The 19,152-nt window shown below is 48.3% G+C and overlaps 1 protein-coding gene across 3 annotated transcripts in view; it reads left to right on the top strand.

Moving 5' to 3' along the window:
- The first annotated feature begins 6,742 nt into the window (after positions 1 to 6,742).
- The window catches only part of GABBR1 (gamma-aminobutyric acid type B receptor subunit 1), a 47,491-nt gene continuing 35,081 nt past the window's right edge, over positions 6,743 to 19,152 (top strand). Inside the window, exons 1-4 of one of the 3 annotated variants that reach the window (XM_058857402.1) lie at positions 6,743 to 6,813; positions 8,311 to 8,514; positions 14,543 to 14,734; positions 17,384 to 17,401. In XM_058857402.1, coding sequence (XP_058713385.1) covers positions 8,493 to 8,514; positions 14,543 to 14,734; positions 17,384 to 17,401 — 232 coding nt within the window. In that variant the 5' untranslated portion in view covers positions 6,743 to 6,813; positions 8,311 to 8,492. Of the gene's footprint in view, positions 6,814 to 8,310; positions 8,515 to 11,313; positions 11,403 to 14,542; positions 14,735 to 17,383; positions 17,402 to 19,152 lie in introns of those variants that run through there. The other 2 variants (XM_058857401.1, XM_058857399.1) reach the window with 2 other exon arrangements.

Consider the following 19,152-nt stretch of genomic DNA (forward strand, 5'->3'; position numbering starts at 1 on the left):
CAAAAAATTCCAGGATTTGGGGTCATTCCAGGGATCAAAAAATTCTGGGAATTGTAGAATTCCATGGATTCCAAATTCTGGGATTTGGGGTCATTCCAGGGATCAGAAAATTCGGGAATTGTCGAATTCCATGGATCAAAAAATTCTGGGATTTGGGGCTTTCCATGGATCAAAAATTCCGGGATTTGGGGTCATTCCATGGATCAAAAAATTCCGGGAATTGTAGAATTCCATGGATTCCAAATTCCGGGATTTGGGGTTTTCAATGGATAAAAAAAATCGGGAATTGTAGAATTCCATGGATCCCAAATTTTGGGATTTGGGGTCATTCCATGGATTGGGAATTGTAGAATTCCAAGGATCCAAAATTCTGGGATTTGGGATCAGGATTTGGGATCAGAGACCGAGATTTGGGATTGGAATTTGGGATTGGGATCAGAATTTGGGATCTGGGACCGGAACCGGGATTTGGGATCAGAGCTGGGATTTGGGATCGGGATCGGGATCAGGGCCGGGATTTAGGATCAGGATTTGGGATCAGAACCGGGATTAGGATCAGGATTTGGGATCAGAACCGGGATTAGGATCAGGATTTGGGATCAGGGCCGGGATTTAGGATCAGGATTTGGGATCAGGGCCGGGATTTAGGATCAGGATTTGGGATCAGAGCTGGGATTTGGGATCGGGATCGGGATCAGGGCCGGGATTTAGGATCAGGATTTGGGATCAGAATCAGGATTTGGGATCAGGGCCGGGATTTAGGATCGGGATTTGGGACCAGGATCCCGGGATTTGGGATCGGGATCAGCACCAAAATTTGGGATCAGAACCGGGATTTGGGATCGGGATTTGGGATCAGGACCAGGATTCGGGATCAGGATTTGGGATCGGGATTTGGGATCAGAACCGGGATTCGGAACCGGGATTTGGGATCGAGACCGGAATTTGGGATCAGGACCGGGATTCGGGACCGGGATTTGGGATCGGGATTCGGGATCAGGACCGGGATTTGGGATCGGGATTCAGGATTTGGGATCAGAACCGGGAATTTGGGATCGGGATTCGGGATCGGGATTCGGGATCGGGACCCTTTTCCCGGTTACCTTCCGGCGGAATCCCGGGAAAAGCTCCGGAATTCCCGAGAAATTCCCGAGAAATTCCCGAGGAATTCCCGGCACGACCCCGGATCCAGCGGGATTTGGGATCCTCGCGCTTCCCATCTCCTTCCTCTTCCCAAATCCCGCCTTTTTTTCCCAAATCCCGCCTTTTCACCCTCAAATCCCGCCCTTTTTATCCCAAATCCCGCCTTTTTTTGACCCAAATCCCGCCCTTTTTATCCCAAATCCCGCCTTTTTTATCCCAAATCCCGCCTTTTTTTGACCCAAATCCCGCCTTTTTTTGACCCAAATCCCGCCTTTTCCCGCCCCTCTTTTTCCGCCAATCCCAAAATCCCGCCCCTCATCCCAAAAAAAAAACCCGGGATTTATCCCAAAAATCCGACCTGGGAATTTTCACCCCCAAACTCCTCCCCAAATCCCAAAAGTTTCCCCCAAATCCCCCCCTCCAAAAATCCCAATTTTTCTCCCCAAAATCCCAATTTTTTCCCCCCAAATCCCAAATTTCCCCCTAAAATCCCAGTTTTCCCCCCCAAATTCCCCCAAAATCCCAATTTTCCCCCCGAAATCCCAAAATAACCCCCAAAATCCCCACCAAATCTCATTTTTCCCCCCAACTCCCAATTTTCCCCCCTCAAATCCCAATTTCCTCCCCAAAACCCCCCAAAATCCCAATTTTCCCCCCAAAATCCCAATTTTCCCCCCCAAACCCCTCCAAAATCCCAACTTTTCCCAAAAAAATCCAATTTTTCCCCCAAAATCCCAAATTTTCCCCCCAAATCCCCCCCAAAATCCCAATTTTTCCCCCCAAAATCCCATTTTCCCCCCAAACCCCCCCCAAAATCCTAACTTTTTCCCGAAAAATCTAATTTTTCCCCCCAAAATCCCAATTTTTTCCCCCCAAAATCCAATTTTCCACCCCAAAATCCCAATTTCCCCCCCAAACTCCCCCCAAAATCCCAATTTTTCCCCCCAAAATCCCAAATTTCCCCCCCAAAATCCCAATTTTTCCCCCCAAATCCCCCCCAATCCCAAATTTCCCCCCCAAAATCCCGATTTTCCCCCCCAAAATCCCATTTTTCCCCCCAAATCCCCCCAAAATCCCATTTTTCACCCCAAACTCCCCCCAAAATCCCAATTTCCCCTCAAAATCCCAAATTTTCCCCCAAAATCCCAAATTTCCCCCCAAAATCCCAATTTTTTCCCCCCAAAATCCAATTTTCCACCCCAAAATCCCAAATTTCCCCCCCAAACTCCCCCCAAAATCCCAATTTTTCCCCTCAAAATCCCGATTTTCCCCCAAAAATCCCAATTTTCCCCCCAAACCTCCCCAAAATCCCAATTTTTCCCCCCAAACTCCCCTCAAAATCCCAATTCTTCCCCTCAAAATCCCAATTTTCCCCCCCAAAATCCCAAATTTCAACCCGAAACTGCCCCCAAAATCCCAAATTTCCCCAAAAAATCCAATTTTTCCCCCAAAATCCCAAATTTCCCCCTAAACCCCAAATTTCCCCCCAAATCCCAATTTTTCCCCTCAAATCCCCCCCAAAATCCCAATTTTTCCCCCAAAAATCCCAATTTTCCCCCCCAAAATCCCCCCAAAAAACCCCAAAATCTCCCCAAAATCCCATTTTTCACCCCAAATCCCCCCAAAATCCCAACTTTTCCCAAAAAAAAATCCAATTTTCGCCCCAAAATCCCAATTTTTCCCCCCAAAATCCCAGCTTTTCCCCCAAAAATCCCAAATTTTTCCCCCAAAATCCCAATTTTTCCCCCCAAAATCCCAACTTTTCCCCAAAATCCCAATTTTTCACCCCAAAATCCATTTTTTACCCCCAAAATCCCCCAAAAAACCCCAAAATCCCCCCAAAAAACCCCAAAATCCCCCCCAAATCCCCCCCTCCAAAAGAGGCGGCTCCGGCCCCTCCCCCCTCCCCTCCCCCCTCCCCTCCCCCCTCCCTCGGCCCCTCCCCCTCCCTCTCCCCGCCCCTCCCCCACCCACCCAGGGCCCCTCCCGCGGGTGATTCCCGAGCCCGAGGCCCCTCCCGAGGCTCCCGGGACCCCCCAAAATCCCCCCCAAAAAAATTCCCACCGCCCCTCCCCCACCCCCCACCCCCCCAAAATTCCTCCCCTCCCCCCAAAATTCCCAAATTTGATTTTTAATTATTTTTAATTTATTTTTTATTCCCTCCCCGCGATTTTTTTTTTTTTTTTTTTTTTTTTAATCGCGGAGCATCCTCGCCCCTCCCCCACCCGTGGGAAGATCCGGGACCCCCCCCCACCCTTTTTCCCCTCCCCCCCCCACCCCAAAATTATTTTGGGGTCTCCCCTCCCCCCCCCTCTTTTCCCTCTTTTTTTTTGGGAATTTTTTTATTCCCGGGAATTCGGGAAAATCGAGGTAAGGAGCGGCCCCTCCCCCACCCTCCCCTCCCCTCCCCCCCTTTTTTTTAATTTGGGGGGTGGGGGAGGGGTCGCGAAAATATTTTGGGGGGTCCTGGGAATTATTGGGGGGGGGGAGGGGGATAAAAATGGGGGGAGGGGCGAAAATGGGGGGAGGGGTCCCCAAAAATTGGGGGGGAGGGGCAGAAATTTGGGGGGAGGGGTCCCCAAAAATTGGGGGGGAGGGGTCGTGGAATTTTGGGGGTCCCAAAAATTGGGGGAGGGGCAAAAAATGGGGGGAGGGGTCCCCAAAAATTGGGGGAGGGGTCTCAAAGTTGGGGGGGAGGGGCGAAAATGGGGGGAGGGGTCCCCAAAAATTTGGGGGGAGGGGTCGTGGAATTTTGGGGGGTCCCAGAAATTGGGGGAGGGGCAGAAATTGGGGGAGGGGTCCCCAAAAATTGGGGGGGAGGGGTCCTGGAATTTTGGGGGGTCCCAAAAATTGGGGGAGGGGTCCCCAAAGTTTGAGGGGGGAGGGGCAAAAATGGGGGGGAGGGGTCGTGGAATTTTGGGGGGGTCCCAAAAATTGGGGGAGGGGTCCCCAAAAATTGGGGGGGAGGGGCGGGAATTGGGGGAGGGGTCCTGGAATTTTGGGGGTCCCAAAAATTGGGGGAGGGGTCCCCAAAAATGGGGGGAGGGGCAGAAAATGGGGGGAGGGGTCTCAAAGTTTGGGGGGGGAGGGGCAGAAATTTGGGGGGAGGGGTCCCCAAATTGGCCCCTCCCCCCCCAAATTGGCCCCTCCCCCCCAATTTGGGGACCCCTCCCCCCATTTTTTCCCCCTCCCCCCTCATTTCTGCCCCTCCCCCTCCCCAAAATTCCCCCCAAAAATTCCCAGGAATTTTTATTAATAATTAATAATTAATATTAAAGAGTTATTAATTAATAGTCAAGGGGAAAAGTTGATGTTGCTTAATAATTATTAATTATTTAATAGTCGTTAATAAGTCATTGATATTTATTAATGGCTGCTTAATGTTTATTGATAAGTTTGATATTTATTAATAACTCCTTATTATTTGCTAATAGCACTTTAATATTAATTAATAACTGTTTGATATTTGCTAATAGCACTTTAATATTAATTAATAACTGCTTAATAGTTGCTAATAGCACTTTAATATTAATTAATAAATGCTTGATAGTTACTAATAGTGCTTTAATATTAATTAATAACTGTTTGATATTTGCTAATAATGCTTCAATGTTAATTAATAACTGCTTAATATTTGCTAATAGCTCTTTAATATTAATTAATAACTGTTTGATAGTTGCTAATTGCACTTTAATATTAATTAATAAATTCTTAATAGTTGCTAATAGTGCTTTGATAGTTGCTAATAGCACTTTAATATTAATTAGTAACTGCTTGATATTTGCTAATAACACTTTACTATTAATTAATAACTCTTTAATATTAATTATTAAATATTAATAAGCATTCCTGGGAATATTAATTATGAAAAGGGGGGAGGGGTCACGTGGCTGCCCCTCCCCCCCGGGGTTTAATGAGGGCGGATTATGCAAATGAGGATTAATTAATTAAGACCTGGTGAGGTGGGGGAGGGGTTGGAATCCTTCCCCTCCCCCACTCCGGGCTCTGCTTTAATGATTGTTAATTAGTTAATAATTATTAATTGATTATCTGAGAATTATTAATTGATTGAGGATGATTAATTGATTATTCAAGAACGATTAATGAGTTATTAATTATTAACGGTTTCAAGGGTTAACGAGGGGTTGGTTAATTAAAAGTGGGGAAAAGTTGATGTGGCTTAATAATCATTAATTATTTAATAGTCATTAATAACTCATTGATATTTATTAATGGCTGCTTAATATTTATTGATAAGCCTGATATTTATTAATATCTCCTTAATATTTGCTAATAATGCTTCGATATTAATTAATAATTCTTTGATATTTGCTAATAATGCTTTAATATTAATTAATAATTTCTTAATATTTGCTAATAATGCTTTAATATTAATTAATAACTGCTTGATGTTTGCTAATAACACTTTAATATTAATAACTTTGATATTTGCCAACAGCACTTTAATATTAATTAATAACTCTTTAGTATTAATTATTAAGCAGTTTAATATTAATTAATTTGTTGGTTTGTAATTAATTGTTGTTTGCTGGGTTAATTAGGGGTTGGTTTCTCCTGTATTTGGGGTGTCCCCTATAGAATCTGTCCCCTATAGGATCCGTCCCCTATAGAACCTGTCCCCTATAGGATCCGTCCCCTATAGAACCTGTCCCCTATAGGACCTGTCCCCTATAGGTTCTGTCCCCTATAGGATCTGTCCCCTATAGAATCTGTCCCCTGTAGGATCTGTCCCCTATAGGATCTGTCCCCTATAGGATCCGTCCCCTATAGAACCTGTCCCCTATAGGATTTATCCCATATTTGGGGTGTCCCCTATAGAATCTGTCCCCTATAGGATCCGTCCCTTATAGAACCTGTCCCCTATAGGAGCCGTCCCCTATAGAACCTGTCCCCTATAGGAGCCGTCCCCTATAGAACCTGTCCCCTATAGGAGCCGTCCCCTATAGAACCTGTCCCCTATAGAACCTGTCCCCTATAGGATCTGTCTCCTATAGAACCTGTCCCCTATAGGACCTGTCCCTTATAGAGTCTGTCCCCTATAGAATCAGTTCTGTATTTGGGGTGTCCCCTATAGAACCCGTCCCCTATAGAATCTGTCCCCTATAGGATCTGTCCCCTATAGAACCTGTCCCCTATAGGATTTATCCCATATTCGGGGTGTCCCCTATAGGGTTCATCCCCTATAGAACCCGTCCCCTATAGAATCTGTTCCCTATAGGATTTATCCCATATTTGGGGTGTCCCCTATAGAATCTGTCCCCTATAGGATCCGTCCCTTATAGAACCTGTCCCCTATAGGACCTGTGCCTTATAGAGTCTGTCCCCTATAGAATCAGTTCTGTATTTGGGGTGTCCCCTATAGAACCCGTCCCCTATAGAATCTGCCCCCTATAGAACCCGTCCCCTATGGGATTTATCCCATATTTGGGGTGTCCCCTATAGAATCTGTCCCCTATAGGATCCGTCCTGTATTCGGGGTATTGGTCCCCTATAGAACCTGTCCCCTATAGGATCCATCCCCTATAGACCCCGCCCCCTTTAAGCCCCACCCCCTCTCTCCCCAGATGGCTCCGGCTCCGCTGCTCCTCCTCCTCTTCCTCCTCCTCCTCGGCCCCGCCCACGGCGCCGTCCACGCCAACCTCACCGAAGGTACCGGAATTCCCAAATTTCCCACATCAAATCCCAAATTTTTTATGTCAAATCCCAAATTTTCTGTGTCCAATCCCAAATTTTCCGTGTCAAATCCCGAATTTTCTGTGTCCAATCCCAAATTTTCTGCGTTTGATCCCGAATTTTCCGTGTCCAATCCCGAATTTTCCGTGTCCAATCCCGAATTTTCTGTGTCTGATCCCGAATTTTTTGGGTCCAATCCCAAATTTCCGTGTCCAATCCCAAATTTTCTGCATCCAATCCCGAATTTATTTCCAATCCCGAATTTTCTGCGTTTGATCCCGAATTTTTTGGTGTCCAATCCCAAAATTTCTGTGTCAAATCCCAAATTTTCTTCGTCCAATCCCAAATTTTTTATGTCCAATCCCAAATTTTCTGCATCCGATCCCCAATTTATTTCCAATCCCAAATTTCCTGTGTTTGATCCCGAATTTTCTGCATCAATCCCAAATTTTTTGGGTCCAATCCCGAATTTTTTTGGTCCAATCCCGAATTTTTTGCGTCCAATCCCACATTTTTGGTGTCCCCAACCCCACATTTTGGGGATTTCCCTCCTGAATCCCAAATTTCCCATCCCCAATCCCATTTTTTCCCCCAATCCCATTTTTTTGTCCCCAATCCCATATTTTCGGTGTCCCTAATCCCATATTTCCCATCCCAAATCCCATATTTTTTCTCCCCAATCCCATTTTTCCCCCCAATCCCATTTTTTTCTCCCCATTCCCATATTTCCCATCCCCAATCCCATTTTTTTGTCCCCAATCCAAATTTTTTCTCCCAAATCCCATTTTTTCCCCCCCAATCCCATTTTTTTCCCTCCCAATCCCATTTTTTCCCTCCCAAATCCCATTTTTCCCCCCAATCCCATTTTTTCCCCCCAAATCCCATTTTTCCCTCCCAAATCCCATTTTTTTCTCCCCAATCCCAATTTTTTCTCCCAAATCCCATTTTTTTCTCCCCAATCCCATTTTTTCCCTCCCAAATCCCATTTTTTTCCCCAATCCCATTTTTTCCCTCCCAAATCCCATTTTTGTCTCCCCAATCCCATTTCTTTGCTCCAAATCCCATTTTTGTCTCCCCAATCCCATTTTTTTGCTCCCAATCCCATTTTTTCCCCCCCCAAATCCCATTTTTTCCCCCAATCCCATATTTTCCCCCCAATCCCACATTTCCCATCCCCAATCCCATTTTTTTGCTCCCAATCCCATTTTTTCCCCCCGAACCCCATTTTTTTCCCTCCCAAATCCCATTTTTTTCCCTCCCCAATCCCATGATTTTGCTCCCAATCCCATTTTTTTATCCCCATTCCCATATTTTCGGTGTCCCAACCCCATTTTTTTCCCTCCCAAATCCCACTTTTTCCCCTCCAATCCCATTTTTTTGCTCCCCAATCCCATTTTTTTCTCCCCAATCCCATTTTTTTCTCCCCAATCCCATTTTTTCCCGTCCCCATTCCCCCATTCCCGCCTCTCCCAGGCTGTCAGATCATTCACCCTCCCCGGGACGGGGGGATTCGTTACCGGGGGCTGACGCCGGAGGAAGTTCGGAGCGTTCGGTTCCTGCCCTTCGATTACGAGATCGAGTACGTGTGCCGGCCCGAGCGCGAGATCGTGGGGCCCAAAGTGCGCAAGTGCCAGCGCGACGGCACCTGGACGGCCATGGGACAGCCCAGCCGCTGCCGTGAGTGTCACCAGGGTGTCCTCATCATCTTCATCCCATCATCTTCATCTCATCATCATCCCATCATCTCCTTTGGTGTCCCCATCCCAACATCTCCATCCCATCAATGGCTCCATCCCAAGTGCCAGCGCGACGGCACCTGGACGGCCATGGGACAGCCCAGCCGCTGCTGTGAGTGTCACAGGTCCTCATCATCTTCATCCCATCATCTTCATCCCATCTTCATCCCATCATCTCCTTTGGTGTCCCCACCCCATCATCTCCATCCCATCAATGGCTCCATTCCATCAATGGTTCCATCCCATAATAGTTCCCATTTTAACAATGGTTCCATCCCATCAACATCTCCATCCCATCAACATCTCCACTCCATCATCTTCATCCCAACATCTCCATTCCATCAATGGTTCCATCCCATAATAGTTCCCATTTTATCAATGGTTCCATCCCATCAACATCTCCATCCCAGCATCTCCATCCCAACATCTCCATTGGTGTCCCCATCCCATCATCTCCATCCCATCAACATCTCCATTCCATCATCTTCATCCCAACATCTCCATCAACATCTCCATCCCATCAACATCTCCATCCCATCAATGGTTCCATCCCATAATAGTTCCCATTTTATCAATGGTTCCATCCCATCAACATTTCCAACCCAACATCAATGGTTCCATCATCTCCATCCCATCATCTTCATTGGTGTCCCCATCCCAACATCTCCATCCCATCAATGGCTCCATCCCAAGTGCCAGCGCGACGGCACCTGGACGGCCATGGGACAGCCCAGCCGCTGCCGTGAGTGTCACCAGGTCCTCATCATCTTCATCCCATCTTCATCCCATCATCATCATCTTCATCCCATCATCTTCATCTCAACATCTTCATTCCATAAAAGTTCCCATCCCAGCATCTCCATCCCATAAAAGTTCCCATTTTATCAATGGCTCCATCCCAATATCTCAATCAACATCTCCATCCCATCAACATCTTCATCCCATCAACATCTTCATCCCATCAACATCTCCATCCCATCATCTTCATCCCATCATCTTCATCTCAACATCTCCATTGGTGTCCCCTTCTCATCATCTCCATCCCATCAATGGCTCCATCCCAAGTGCCAGCGCGACGGCACCTGGTCGGCCATGGGACAGCCCAGCCGCTGCCGTGAGTGTCACCAGGGTGTCACCAGGTCCTCATCATCTTCATCATCATCTTCATCTCATCATCTCCATCCCATAAAAGTTCCCGTTTTATCAATGATTCCATCCCATCAACATCTCCATCTCATCATCTCCATCCCAACATCTCCATTCCATAAAAGTTCCCATCCCATCATCTCCATCCCATCAAAGTTCTTATCCCATCAATGGTTCCATCCCATAATAGTTCCCATTTTAACAATGGTTCCATCCCAACATCTCCATCCCATCAACATCTCCATCCCAGCATCTCCATCCCAACATCTCCATCAACATCTCCATCCCATCATCTCCATCCCATCAATGGCTCCATCCCAAGTGCCAGCGCGACGGCACCTGGACGGCCATGGGACAGCCCAGCCGCTGCCGTGAGTGTCACCAGGGTGTCACCATGTCCTCAACATCTTCATCCCATCATCTTCATCCCATAAAAGTCCCCATTTTATCAATGGTTACATCCCATCAATGGCTCCATCCCAACATCTCAATCAACATCTCCATTCCATCAATGGTTCCATCCCATAATAGTTCCCATTTTATCAATGGTTCCATCCCATCCCAACATCTCCATCCCATCAACATCTCCATCCCAGCATCTCCATCCCAACATCTCCATTGGTGTCCCCATCCCATCATCTCCATCCCATCAACATCTCCATTCCATCATCTTCATCCCAACATCTCCACCAACATCTCCATCCCATCATCTCCATCCCATCAGTGGCTCCATCCCAAGTGCCAGCGCGACGGCACCTGGACGGCCATGGGACAGCCCAGCCGCTGCCGTGAGTGTCACCAGGGTGTCACCATGTCCTCAACATCTTCATCCCATCATCTTCATCCCATAAAAGTCCCCATTTTATCAATGGTTACATCCCATCAATGGCTCCATCCCAACATCTCAATCAACATCTCCATTCCATCAATGGTTCCATCCCATAATAGTTCCCATTTTATCAATGGTTCCATCCCATCCCAACATCTCCATCCCATCAACATCTCCATCCCAGCATCTCCATCCCAACATCTCCATTGGTGTCCCCATCCCATCATCTCCATCCCATCAACATCTCCATTCCATCATCTTCATCCCAACATCTCCACCAACATCTCCATCCCATCATCTCCATCCCATCAGTGGCTCCATCCCAAGTGCCAGCGCGACGGCACCTGGACGGCCATGGGACAGCCCAGCCGCTGCCATGAGTGTCACCATCTCCTCATCATCTTCATCTCATCATCTTCATCTCATCATCTTCATGCCATCATCTTCATCCCATCATCTTCATCCCATCTTCATCCCAACATCTCCATCAACATCTCCATCCCATCAACATCTCCATCCCATCAAGGTTCTCATCCCATCAAGGTTCTCATCCCATCAATGGTTCCATCCCATCAACATCTCCATTGGTGTCCCCTTCCCATCAATGGCTCCATCCCAAGTGCCAGCGCGACGGCACCTGGACGGCCATGGGACAGCCCAGCTGCTGCCGTGAGTGTCACCAGGTCCTCATCATCTTCATCCCATCTTCATCATCTCATCATCTTCATCTCATCATCTTCATCTCAACATCTCCATTGGTGTCCCCATCCCATCATCTCCATCCCATCAATGGCTCCATCCCAAGTGCCAGCGCGACGGCACCTGGACGGCCATGGGACAGCCCAGCCGCTGCCGTGAGTGTCACCAGGGTGTCACCATCTTCATCCCATCATCTTCATCCCATCATCTTCATTCCATCAATGGTTCCATCCCATAATAGTTCGCATTTTATCAATGGTTCCATCCCACCAACATCTCCATCCCAACATCTCCATTTGTGTCCCCATCCCAACATCTCCATCCCATCAACATCTTCATCCATCCCAACATCTCCATCCCATCAGTGGTTCCATCCCATCGATGTTCTCGTTCCATCGTTGGTTCCATCAAGGTCAACGTCTCCATCAACATCTCCATCTTGTCCCCATCCCAGCATCTCCATCCCATCAACGTCTCCATCTCAACATCTCCATCCCAACATCTCCATCCCATCAACGTCCCCATCCCAACATCTCCATCCCATCAACGTCTCCATCTCAACATCTCCATCCCATCAATGTCCCCATCCCAACATCTTCATCCCATCAACGTCTCCATCTCAACATCTCCATCTCAACATCTCCATCCCAGCATCTCCATCCCAACATCTCCATCCCATCAATGTCCTCATCCCAACATCTTCATCCCATCAACGTCTCCATCTCGTCACCATCCCAACGTCCGTTTTGGGGGTCACCACCTTTCCCACGGGTGTCCCCTCAGTGTGGCCGTGTCCCAGGACCCACCTGAGCCTGGAGCACGGCCAGGTGACCACCTTGAGGTTCTCCAGTGACCACCTTGAGGTTCCTCAGTGACCACCTTGAGGTTCCTCAGTGACCACCTTGAGGTTCTCCAGTGACCATTTTGGGTTTTTTTGAGGTCTCCAATCCCAATTTTTGGGTTTTTTGGGGTCCCCAATCCAAATTTTGAGGTCTCCAATCCCAATTTTGGGGTTTTTTGAGGTCCCCAATCCCAATTTTGGGGTCCCCAATCCCAATTTTGGGGTTTTTGAGGTCCCCAATCCCAATTTTGGGGTCCCCAATCCCAATTTTGGGGTCCCCACAGTGCGGCCGTGTCCCAGGACCCACCTGAGCCTGGAGCACAGCCAGGTGACCACCTTGAGGTTCTCCAGTGACCACCTTGAGGTTCTCCAGTGACCACTTTGAGGTTCCTCAATGACCACTTTGGAGGTTTTTGAGGTCTCCAAACCAAATTTTGGGGTTTTTTGGGTTCCCAAACCAAATTTTGGGGTTTTTGGGGTCCCCAGTCCCAATTTTGGGTCCTCAATGACCATTTTGAGGTTCCTCAAAGCCCATTTTGGGGTTTTTTGAGGTTCCCAATCCCAATTTTGGGGTTTTTTGAGGTTCTCAATCCCAATTTTAGGGTTCCTAATGCCAATTTTGGGGTTTTTGAGGTCCCCAATCCCAATTTTGGGGTTTTTTGAGGTTCCCAATCCCAATTTGGGGGTTTTTTGAGGTCCCCAATCCCAATTTTGGGGTTTTTGAGGTCCCCAATCCCAATTTTGGGGTCCTCAATCCCAATTTTGGGGTTTTTGAGGTCCCCAATCCCAATTTTGGGGTCCCCAATCCCAATTTTGGGGTCCCCACAGTGCGGCCGTGTCCCAGGACCCACCTGAGCCTGGAGCACGGCCAGGTGACCACCTTGAGGTTCCTCAGTGACCACCTTGAGGTTCTCCAGTGACCACTTTGAGGTTCCTCAATGACCATTTTGGGGTTTTTTGAGGTCTCCAATCCAAATTTTGGGGTTTTTTTGGTTCCCAAACCAAATTTTGTGGTTTTTTGGGTTCCCAAACCAAATTTTGGGGTTTTTGGGGTCCCCAGTCCCAATTTTGGGTCCTCAATGACCATTTTGAGGTTCCTCAAAGCCCATTTTGGGGTTTTTTGAGGTTCCCAATCCCAATTTTGGGGTTTTTTGAGGTTCTCAATCCCAATTTTAGGATTCCTAATGCCAATTTTGGGGTTTTTGAGGTCCCCAATCCCAATTTTGGGGTCCCCAATCCCAGTTTTGGGGTCCCCACAGTGCGGCCGTGTCCCAGGACCCACCTGAGCCTGGAGCACGGCCAGGTGACCACCTTGAGGTTCCTCAGTGACCACCTTGAGGTTCTCCAGTGACCACTTTGAGGTTTCTCAATGACCACTTTGGAGGTTTTTGAGGTCTCCAAACCAAATTTTGGGGTTTTTTGGGTTCCCAAACCAAATTTTGGGGTTTTTTGGGGTCTCCAATCCAAATTTTGGGTTTTTTTGGGGACCCCAATCCAAATTTTGGGTCCTCAATGACCATTTTGAGGTTCCTCAAAGCCCACTTTGGGATTTTTGGGGTCTCCAATCCCAATTTTGGGGTTTTTGAGGTTCCCAATCCCAATTTTAAGGTTCCTAATGTTCCTTTTGGGGTTTTTGAGGTCCCAAATCCCAATTTTGGGGTCCTCAATCCCAATTTTGGTGTTTTTGAGGTCCCCAATCCCAATTTTGGGGTCCTCAATCCCAATTTTGGTGTTTTTGAGGTCCCCAATCCCAATTTTGGGGTCCCCAATCCCAATTTTGGGGTCCCCACAGTGCGGCCATGTCCCAGGACCCACCTGAGCCTGGAGCACGGCCAGGTGACCACCTTGAGGTTCCTCAGTGACCATTTTGGGTTTTTTTGAGGTCTCCAATCCCAATTTTTGGGTTTTTTGGGGTCCCCAATCCAAATTTTGAGGTCCCCAATCCCAATTTTGAGGGCCCCAATCCCAATTTTGGGGTTTTTGGGGTCCCCAATCCCAATTTTGGGGTTTTTGAGGTCCCCAATCCCAATTTTAGGGTTCCTAATGCCAATTTTAGGGTTTTTGAGGTCCCCAATCCCAATTTTGGGGTTTTTGAGGGCCCCAATCCCAATTTTGAGGGCCCCAATCCCAATTTTGGTGTTTTTGAGGTCCCCAATCCCAATTTTGGTGTTTTTGAGGTCCCCAATCCCAATTTTGAGGTCCCCAATCCCAATTCTGGGGCTTTTTGGGGTCCCCAATCCCAATTTTGGGGTCTCCAAACCCATTTTGGGGTTTTTGAGGTCCCCAATCCCAATTTTGAGGTCCCCAATCCCAATTTTGAGGTCCCCAATCCCAATTTTGGGGTCTCCAAACCCATTTTGGGGTTTTTGAGGTCCCCAATCCCAATTTTGGGGTTTTTTGAGGTCCCCAATCCCAATTTTGGGGTCCCCAATCCCAATTTTGGGGTCCCCACAGTGCGGCCGTGTCCCAGGACCCACCTGAGCCTGGAGCACGGCCAGGTGACCTCGCTGGGTCCCATCGAGCGCCTGCCCGTGGAGGGAACGTGGGCGGAATTCCGGTGCCTTCCGGGATTCCGACTGCTCGGAGCCGCCCGCAGCAACTGCACCCGGAGCGGCCGCTGGAGCCACCCCAAACCTCAGTGCCTGCGTCAGTTTGGGGTTTTGGGGTTTGGGGTTTTGGGGTTTGGGGTTTTGGGATTTTGGGGTTTTGGGGTTTGGGGTTTTGGGGTTTTGGGGTTTGGGGTTTGGGGTTTGGGGTTTGGGGATTTGGGGTTTGGGGTTTTGGGGTTTGGGTTTTGGGGTTTGGGGTTTGGGGTTTGGGGTTTTGGGGTTTTGGGTTTTGGGTTTGAGATTTGAGGGATTTGGAGGATTTGGGGTTTTGGACTTTAGGTTTTGGGGTTTGGGGTTTTGGGGGTTTTGGGGTTTTGGGGTTTTGGGGTTTGGGGTTTGGGGTTTTGGGGTTTTGGGGTTTGGGGTTTGGGGTTTGGGGTTTTGGGGTTTGGGGGGTTTGGGTTTGGGGTTTTGGGGTTTTGGGGGATTTGGGGTTTTGGGGTTTTGGGGTTTGGGATTTGGGGTTTTGGGGTTTGGGGTTTTGGACTTTGGGTTTTGGGGTTTGGGGTTTTGGGGATTTGGGGTTTTGGGGTTTGGGGTTTTGGGGTTTTGGGGTTTGGGGTTTGGGGTTTGGGGATTTGGGTTTTGGGGATTTGGGGTTTGGGGTTTGGAGTTTGGGGTTTTGGGGTTTGGGGTTTTGGGGTTTGGGGTTTTGGGGTTTTGGGGTTTGGGTTTTGGGGTTTTGGGGTTTGGGGTTTTGGGGTTTGGGGTTTTGGGGTTTTGGGGGATTTGGGGTTTTGGGGTTTGGGGTTTGGGGTTTTGGGGTTTGGGGGTTTTGGGTTTTGGGGTTTGGGGTTTTGGGGTTTGGGGGTTTTGGGGTTTGGGGTTTGGGGTTTTGGGGTTTGGGGTTTGGGGTTTTGGGGTTTTGGGTTTTGGGGTTTTGGGTTTGAGATTTGAGGGATTTGGGTTTGGGGGATTTGGGGTTTTGGGGTTTGGGGGGTTTGGGTTTGGGGTTTTGGGGTTTGGGGTTTTGGGGTTTGGGGTTTTGGGTTTTGGGGTTTTGGGTTTGAGATTTGAGGGATTTGGGTTTGGGGGATTTGGGGTTTTGGGGTTTGGGGGGTTTGGGTTTGGGGTTTTGGGGTTTGGGGTTTTGGGGTTTGGGGTTTTGGGTTTTGGGGTTTTGGGTTTGAGATTTGAGGGATTTGGGTTTGGGGGATTTGGGGTTTTGGGGTTTGGGGTGTGGGGGATTTGGGGTTTTGGGGTTTGGGGTTTGGGGTTTGGAGTTTGGGTTTTGGGGTTTGGGGTTTGGGGTTTTGAGATTTGGGGGATTTGGGGTTTGGGGTTTGGGGTTTGGGGTCTTCTGGGAAGGTTCTTGGGGGATTTTTGGGGCAGAGGTCTCAGTGTGACTCAGTTTCCCCCATGGGAATTTTGGGAGGTTCCCTGGGGATTTTGGGGGGGATTTCTGGGATTTTTTGGGGCGGAATTCCAAGATTTTTTGGGGGATTTTTTGGGGGGATTTCTGGGATTTTTGTGGGGGATTTACAGGATTTTTTGGGGCAGAATTCTGGGATTTTTTTGGTGGATTTTTTTTTTTGGGAATTCTGGGATTTTTGGGGAGGATTTCTGGGATTTTTTTTTTTGGGATTTCTGGGATTTTTGGGGGCAGAATTCTGGGATTTTTGGGGGATTTTTGGGGGGGGATTTCTGGAATTTTTTGGGGTGGAATTCTGGGATTTTTTGGTGGGGTTTTTTTTGGGAATTTGGGATTTTTGGGGGGGATTTCTGGAATTTTTTGGGGGGGATTTCTGGAATTGTTGGGGGTGGATTTCTGGGATTTTTTGGTGGGGTTTTTTTTTGGGAATTTGGGATTTTTGGGGGGATTTTGGGGGGGGATTTCTGGGATTTTTTGTGGGGGGATTTCTGGAATTTTTTGGGGGGGATTTCTGGAATTTTTGGGGGTGGAATTTTGGGATTTTTTGGGGGATTTTTTTGGGGGGATTTCTGGGAATTTTTGGGGCAGAATTCTGGGATTTTTTGGGGAGAAAATGGGATTTTTGGAGGGGATTTCTGGGAAATTTTTTTGGGGATTTCTGGAATTTTTTGGAGTGGAATTCCAGGATTTTTGAGGGATTTTTTGGGGGGGATTTCTGGAATTTTTTGGGGCAGAATTCCGGGATTTTGGGGGGATTTTTTGGGGGGGATTTCTGGAATTTTTTGGGGTGGAATTCTGGGATTTTTTGGTGGGGTTTTTTTGGGGAATTTGGGATTTTTGGGGGGATTTTTGGAGGGGATTTCTGGGATTTTTTTGGGGCAGAATTCCAGGATTTTTGCGGGATTTTTTGGGGGACATTTCTGGGAGTTTTTGGGGCAGAATCTTGGGATTTTTTTGGTGGATTTTTTGGGGGGATTTCTGGGAATTTTTGGGGCAGAATCTTGGGATTTTTTGGGGGGATTTCTGGGATTTTTGGGGGGGATTTCTGGGAAATTTTTTTGGGGATTTCTGGGATTTTTGGGGGCGGAATTCCAGGATTTTTGAGGGATTTTTTGGGGGGCGATTTCTGGAATTTTTGGGGCAGAATTCCAGGATTTTTGCGGGATTTTTTGGGGGGGATTTCTGGGATTTTTGGGGGCGGAATTCTGGGATTTTGGGGGGGATTTTTTTGGGAATTCTGGGATTTTTTGGGAATCCTGGAATTTTTGGGGGGGGCGTGTCTCCCCTGCGTGACTCAGTTTCCCTTCCCCACAGCTCACCGCCCCCCCTCAGGTGAGTCCGAACCCCTCCCCCCCCTTTTTATTTTTATTTTTGAAAGGCGGAAATTTCCCCTCCCCCCACCAAGGCCCCTCCCCCTCCATTTCCAAGCCTTCCTCCTCCTCTTCCTCCTCCCCTTCCCCGCCTTCCTCCCTCCTCCCCTCCCTCCTCCTCCTCCTCCTCCTCCTCCTCCTCCTCCTTTTCCGAGCCTTCCTCTCCCTCTCCCTCCTCCTCCTCCTCCTTCTCCTCCTCCTCCATTTCCCAGCCTTCCTCCCTCCTCTTCCTCCTCCTCCCCTTCCCCGCCTTCCTCGCTCCTCCCCTCCCTCCTCCTCCTCCTCCTCCTCCTCCTCCTCCTCCTTTCCTGAGCCTTCCTCCTCCTCCTCTCCCTCCTCCTCCTCTCCCTTCTCCTCCTCTCCCTTCTCCTCCTCCCCTTCCCCGCCTTCCTCGCTCCTCCCTTCCCTCCTCCTCCTCCTGCTCCTCCTCCTCCTCCTCCTCCTTTTCCGAGCCTTCCTCTCCCTCCTCCTCCTCCTCCTCCTCCTCCTCCTCCTCCTCCCCGTCCCTCTCCCGGCTCCCTCCGCATCCCCCCGGCTCCTTCCCCGCCGGATTCTCCGCCCCAAATCCCCCAAATTCCCTTTTCCAGCTTTTTTTTCCTTCCCTTCCTCCCCCCTCCCCCCTCCTCCTCCTCCTCCTCCTCCTCCTCCCCTCCCCCTCCCTCCCATCCCGGTTTTTTTTATTTTTTTTCCCCATTTCTCCATTTTTTTCCCTCTTTTTTTTTTTTTTCCCGTTATTTTTTTTTCCCTGATTTTTTCCTCTCCCTCATCCCATCGATTCCTTCCCCGCATTTCTCCATTTTTCCCTCTCCTCATCCCGATTTTTTTCCCATTTTTCCCTCTCCTCATCCCAATTTTTTTCCCATTTTTCCCTCTCCTCATCCCAATTTTTTTCCCATTTTTCCCTCTCCTCATCCCGATTTTTTTCCCATTTTTTCCCTAATTTCCCCCATCCCATAAATTCTCTCTCCCCATCCCATTTTTTCCCATTTCTCCCTGTTTTTTCCCATTTTCCCTCTCATTTTTTTCCCATTTTTTCTCTCATTTTTCCCATTTTTTATCTCATTTTTTCCCTCTTTTCCCCCTCATTTTCCCCCATTTCCCCCCCCTAATTTTTCCCATTTTTTCTCTCATTTTTTTTCCCCATTTTCTCTCATTTTTTCCCATTTTTTTCGTCTCATTTTTCCCCATTTTCCCCCTCAATTTTTCCCCTTTTCTCCCTCATTTTTTCCCATTTTCCCCCTCATTTTTCCCCCTCATTTTTTTCCCATTTTCCCCCTCAATTTTTCCCATTTTCCCCCTCAATTTTTCCCATTTTTCCCTCAATTTTTCCCCATTTCCCCCTCATTTTTTCCCCATTTTCCTCTCATTTTTCCCCCTCATTTTTCCCCATTTTTTCCCATTTTTCCCCTCATTTTTCCCCATTTTTCCCCTTTTTCCCCTCATCCCCCCCCAAAACCCCCCCAAAACCCCTCCCCCTCCCATCTCCCCACCCCCTTCACCCCTCCCCAAAAGTGACATCAACACCTCCCCACCCCCACCCCCAAAAAAAAACCCCCAAAAAAAACCCCAAAAAACCCCAAATCCCAAAAAAAAAACCCCAATTCCCGCCATGATATATCGGGAATAAACCATGGGAAAAGCGCCCGGAACCTCGCGGCCGCTGCCGGGGTGGCTGCGGGCGGTGGTTTGGGGCTGGATTTTGGGATGGATTTT

This window comes from Poecile atricapillus, chromosome 26 (assembly GCF_030490865.1).
Source record: "Poecile atricapillus isolate bPoeAtr1 chromosome 26, bPoeAtr1.hap1, whole genome shotgun sequence".
NCBI lineage: Eukaryota > Metazoa > Chordata > Aves > Passeriformes > Paridae > Poecile > Poecile atricapillus.